Below are 6065 nucleotides of genomic sequence, written 5' to 3'. Positions count from 1 at the left end.
GGAAATTACCTCCTAAACTGCAAGATCCAGGGAGTTTCACTATTCCATGCACTATTGGAGAGTTAGAAGTGGGGAAAGCTCTGATTGATTTGGGAGCAAGCATTAATCTAATGTCTCTTTCTATGTTTAGAAAGATTAGAGCATTACAACTGAAGCCAACAAGGATGACTCTTCAATTAGCAGATAAATCTCTTAAATACCCATATGGAGTGGCTGAAGATATGATAGTTAAAGTGGATAAATATTTATTCCCGGTGGATTCTTTTGTTATGGAGATGGAAGAAAATGGAGATGCAGCTTTGATTCTTAGAAGACCTTTCATGAAGACAGCCGAGATTTTAATTGATGTGAAGAATGGTAAGTTGAAGGTCAGAATTAAGGATGAAGAGGTAAATTTTGATGTCTTCCAAGCAATGTCATATCCTAGAGATAAAAAGTCATGCTTCCAAATAGACATTGTGGAAGAACTTTGTATGCTGCAAGATAAGAGAATACGAAATGCATCTGCATTAGAGAGGTCGCTCATTAATGATTACGAAGATTTACATGAAGAAGAAGATAAAATGATTGAAGAATGTGTCCGTGAATTGGAAGAAACAAAAGAAATTTCAACAGAAGAGGCCAATTTTGAAAGAATTTATCCGAAGGAGAAAGTGAAGGAAAGTAAGCTTGAACTGAAGGAACTACTAGTCATTATTAGTAAGACATTATCTCCAAAAGAAGAAGAAAAGTTGGTGGAAGTCCTAAAAGCAAATAAGGGTGCTATAGGCTGGTCAATTGCTGATCTTAAGGGAATAAGCCCTACATATTGTATGCATAGGATCCTTATGGAGAGTGATTATAGACCAGTGGCTCAACCACAAAGAAGATTAAATCCATTTATGAAAGAGGTTGTGAGAAAGGAAGTGCTGAAGTTACTAGAAGCGGGAATTATATACCCAATATCTGATAGTAAATGGGTAAGTCCAGTTCAAGTGGTGCCAAAGAAAGGAGGAATGACAGTGATTCATAATGAGAAAAATGAATTAATTCCTACATGAACAGTTACTAGGTGGCAGATGTGTATAGATTACAGGAAGTTAAATATAGCTACCAGAAAGGATCAGTTTCCCTTACCTTTTATGGACCAGATGCTAGAAAGATTAGCTGGACAAGCATACTATTGCTTCCTTGATGGCTATTCTGGATATAATCAAATTGTGGTAGATCCTGAAGATAAAGAGAAAACAGCTTTTACATGTCCTTTTGGTATATTTGCCTATAGAAAAATGCCATTTGGATTATGTAATGCNCCTGCCACATTTCAAAGGTGTATGCAAGCCATCTTTGCAGAATTTATGGAGAAAAGCATAGAAGTCTTCATGGATGATTTTTCGGTATTTGGAGATTCTTTTCAGAGATGCTTAAACAACTTAGATGCAGTTCTTAGAAGGTGTGTTCAAACAAATCTTGTCTTGAATTGGGAAAAATGCCATTTTATGGTCAGTGAAGGAATTGTGTTGGGACACAAAATTTCGTCTAAGGGGATTGAAGTTGACAAAGCCAAAGTGGAGGTTATTGAAAAGCTTCCACCACCATCAAACGTTATACGGATCATGCAGCTATAAAATACTTATTAACAAAGCCAGACTCAAAACCATGGTTAATCAGGTGGGTGCTTTTGTTACAAGAATTTGACATAGAGATTCGTGATAAAAAGGGAAGTGAGAATTTAATAGCTGATCACTTATCTCGACTAGTTAACATGGAAGTAACGAGCAAGGAGAAGGAAGTTTGGGAGTCTTTTTCAGATGAAACTCTTTTGTACATTCAACAAAGGCCATGGTTTGCTGATATGGCTAATTTTAAAGCTGTAGGAGTTATTCCTGAAGAGTTAAATTGGCAACAGAAAAAGAAGTTTTATTCTGATGCTAAGTAGTTTATATGGGATGATCCGTATTTATTTAAGATTGGAGTAGATAATCTTTTAAGGAGATGCGTAACCAAGGAAGAGGCAGAAGGAATCCTTTGGCATTGTCATAATTCTCCTTATGGAGGACATTATAATGGGGAGCGAACAGCTGCAAAAGTGCTTCAGTTAGGATTTTATTGGCCTATTTTATTTAAATACGCTTATAATCATGCTAGGAATTGTGATAAGTGTCAAATGACAGGAGTTATTTCAAGAAGGCATGAGATGCCGTTACATGGTATTTTGGAAGTTGAAGTTTTTTATTGTTGGGGTATTGATTTTGTTGGGCCTTTTTCACCGTCATTTAATAATGAATATATTTTGGTGGCTGTTGATTATGTGAGTAAATCGGTTGAAGCTATAGCATGTCCAAAGAATGATGCTAATACAGGGATTAAATTTTTGAAAATGCAAATCTTTTCATGTTTTGGAACCCCTAGGGTACTTATTAGTGACGGGGGGTCTCATTTTTGTAATGCTCAACTTGCTAAGGTACATAAACATTATGGGGTGAAACATAAAGTGGTTGCACCGTATCACCCACAAACGAATGGTCAAGCTGAAGTTTCCAACAGGGAAATTAAGAGGATATTAGAGAAGACAGTTGCTTTTTCACGAAAGGATTGGTCACGAAAATTAGATGATGCTCTTTGGGCATACAGGACGGCTATGAAGACTTCCATGGGGTTATCACCTTTTCACATGGTATATGGGAAAGCATGTCACTTGCCAATAGAGATGGAACACGAGGCTTTGTGGGCTTTGAAATTTTTAAATTTTGATCCTCATGAAATTCAAAGCAAGCGAAGAAATCAGTTGTTTGAACTTGAAAAGATGCGGTTACATGCATATGACTCATCTAGGAGTTATAAAGAGAAGGTGAAATTTTATCATGATAAAAAGCTAATAAAGAGTCTTCACTCCATGACAGTAGGTGCTACCTTGTGGACGTGAGAAGCTGGATGTGCACCTCTCTTCAAGCCCAAGATGGAATCAACTATTGCAGCATGTGCCCCTCCAAGCTATTGCATTTAAATTCTTGCAGGCCGTGACCATGTGAAAGCTACTGGATTTTGCTTCCCAAGTTGCATGCTAGACCGTTCTTCATGTTGGACTTGTTGCACCCCCTTCAAGGCTGCACGCGTGTAGGTGCTGGACCAAGTGAGGGCTGGAAGTGATTCGGCTGATGTATGGTTTGCAACTGGCCCTTTGGAGGACGGTGGAGGCTGCCTTGGGCTGTGATGTTGTCTTGGTGAAGCTGGATGCAATATTGGCTGTGGAGGTTGGACCGTGGGCTGGTTCACATGCTGCTGGATGCATGATGCTTGCTTCCGTGAAGAGCTGGAAGCTCGAAGAATTAAGGAGTTGTTGTCTCTTCAAGCCCAATGTATATGCGTGTGGTGGTTGCCCTTTATTTTCTTTCGAGAGTGAAATAAATGAGCGTAGCATGTGGGAACCATGAGAAGGCTGAATTTTCTGCTGCACCGCTCAGACCCAATTGCATGCATCCCTGGATGTGGACGTGGTAGCCCAAGATAATTCAAATTGTTGCACTTTTTATTTTGCTGGACTTTTCTCTTCAATGCTGGGTGAAGAAAAACGTTGTTGTTGGACATTGCAACCATTTTTGAAGCACCCAATTAAATGCAAGATATAATACTTATCCAATGCCCTGCTGGACCGTGTAGCCTTAATTGAACTCAGCCTCTCTCATTTCTTTCTTTGCAGGCCGTGACATTTAATTGCTAAACGTCACTCCCATCTTCAATTGAAGCACCCCAAAAATTGAAATCCAAACCTCTTTCATCTTAGCTTAAAATATAATTGATGTGGAATTTCTCTTTAAGTTCCAAAATATCATCCGACAATTTCCCTATAATGGATAATGCAAATAATTAGCCACAAATTATTCAAATTAATTAAAATAAGAATTTCTGACCAAATTAGGCACAATTAGCGAAAACGGGAAAATACCTGACAATTAAGCACAATTCCCTGATTAATTATAGCACAACAAACTAAGTGAAGTCAAGAAAATATTGACTCATCAAAATAGACCACACTTAGTCTTTTACACTCTTGGGCAAAATCAAGACGCAAATCAAGGAATTGTTCAAAGGACATCAGGGAAGTGACACAGACTCAACACATAGAAACAAAGACTCACAAGGACATAAACAAAATTACACGGTTCTCAAGAAATCTGGACAAAGTGTGACAAAAGAAAGGGAGTTGGCAGTATCCAACACAGAATCAAGGAAAGCAGATACTCATGAAATCATCCGAGCAGTTTAAAGCATGACAAAATGATCAATCAATCAAGAGGTGAATCAAAAGCACAGAACCTCACAGATGCACACTATCAGTGTTTCTCTCAAGTGTCTAAGGTAAACAATATCAACTCAATGCACTCAAGAAAGCAAACACAAACAGACATGGCAAGCCTCTAATATCAACACTCAAAACATATGCATGTTCAAATCAAAAGGACTTTTATGGATGTAATGGGGCCAAGGAAAAGGGAGGATAAATATGGATAAGAAGTTACAAACCAAAAGAAATAGAGGAGCAATAGAGAACAAGTGAAACACAATCAAATCACACCTAAAACCTCTAATTCAATCCTCTTCTTGACTCCTTTATTCACAACTTTTTTTTAATTTTTTTTTTCATTTCTCATCTTGTCTCTTTTCTTTTCATTCTTTTTAAAACACAAATTTCAAGAGGCCAGATGCACACATATTTACAAAACAAAAGCAAGAAGAGGAACCAACTAACCAATTCATCAGAATCCCCAAAAAGACCACACTTATTCCCAAAACAATTCCAAAGCTCCAAAATTCCCTAAGGTTAAGGTAAACATGGTTTTTCACTTAGGGCTAGTGTATAAGCTTTAAAACAAAGAAATGGGTAAAGCATAGGCTCAAAGGGGCTATCAAAGGATCAAAACAGGGTAGGCTCATTTGGCTAGAGAAGCTCAACCAAAAAACTGCCTTTATCACTTCCAAACATGCATATCAATCAAGAATCATCAAAAGGAGTCAAGCCAAGGCATATGTGCAAGCAATCAAGAGACATATCACACACAAGAAAGAATATCAAGTGGCTCAAATCTCACACAGGATATTTCTATGACAATTAATCGCCCTCTCAAACATCATAATCATCTTTCCAAGCAATGAAAAGCATGGATTTCAAACAAATCAGAGTATCAATGAAGTGAAGGACACATCTACAACCTAAACAAAGTCCAAAAATCAAGAGAAACATGTAAAACTGTACACAAGACAAACTAAAACTACCTAGAAAACAAAAAAATTAACGCAGAAAACATAAACTAACAACGAAAAATAAGAATCTCCCCCAATAGACCACAATCATAAGATCAATCAGAACAGTCAACATATCATGGCAAGTGCAAAATAAGCAAGGAAAGGGGGAGAAAGGAAAAAGAAGACTCCCCTAAGTTAGGGTAGTAGTTGAAAATTTTGAACTAGCAGAGAAGTGTTTTCCATCATTGGGTCTAAGTAGTAATTGCTTCTGGGAAACTGCTTCATCCGCCAAATCTGATCTAGAAGAGAGATGTCTTCCACAACTGGATCAAGGAAGGGAGGATTTATCAGTAAATCTCCTCCAGTCGTGGAAGACGAATAAAGTCCACCAAGCTTAGAATATCTGCTCATATCTGCCTGGCCCTCAAAATTTTCATCAGGATCTATCTCCTCGGGTGCAAGAGTAGGGTCATAGGAAGGTGGGAAAGTAGATGGCATAATGAGCACAAGACTCTGGTTCCCATCTCCTAGGTTGGTGGCACTGACATCATTTTCCAGATTCTGAACAGTCTGAGAATGTAACTCTGAATCTAGAGACTGCTCCTGAATGAATGATGAAGGTTGAAAAATAGTTATTTTCATATGTCATTTTAGACCAAATTACGCCCTTTACTACTTAGAATGAGTTTAGAATCAAGCAAAACTTAATAAATGAGTCTGTAGAGAGTCAAAAGCTATTTTTAGCGATATTATGCTTGTTTTGCAATTTTTTGTAGCGTTTTTGAGAAAGTGAAGAATGAAGTTGAAGATAAAGGTCGTAGACTCAAGAAAAGAGAAGAAAA

General features: G+C 37.7%; 1 protein-coding gene across 1 annotated transcript; it reads left to right on the top strand.

The window, feature by feature from the left end:
* Positions 1-164: 164 nt before the first annotated feature.
* LOC106774652 lies at positions 165-2905 on the top strand. Its single transcript, XM_014661696.1, has 3 exons — positions 165-517; positions 821-959; positions 2444-2905. The coding sequence occupies exons 1-3, from the start codon at positions 165-167 to the stop codon at positions 2903-2905; spliced, it is 954 nt and encodes a 317-aa protein (XP_014517182.1).
* Positions 2906-6065: the final 3160 nt, after the last annotated feature.

This window comes from Vigna radiata, chromosome 10, assembly GCF_000741045.1.
Source record: "Vigna radiata var. radiata cultivar VC1973A chromosome 10, Vradiata_ver6, whole genome shotgun sequence".
Taxonomy (NCBI): domain Eukaryota; kingdom Viridiplantae; phylum Streptophyta; class Magnoliopsida; order Fabales; family Fabaceae; genus Vigna; species Vigna radiata.
This window is presented reverse-complemented; position numbering and strand designations above follow the sequence as displayed.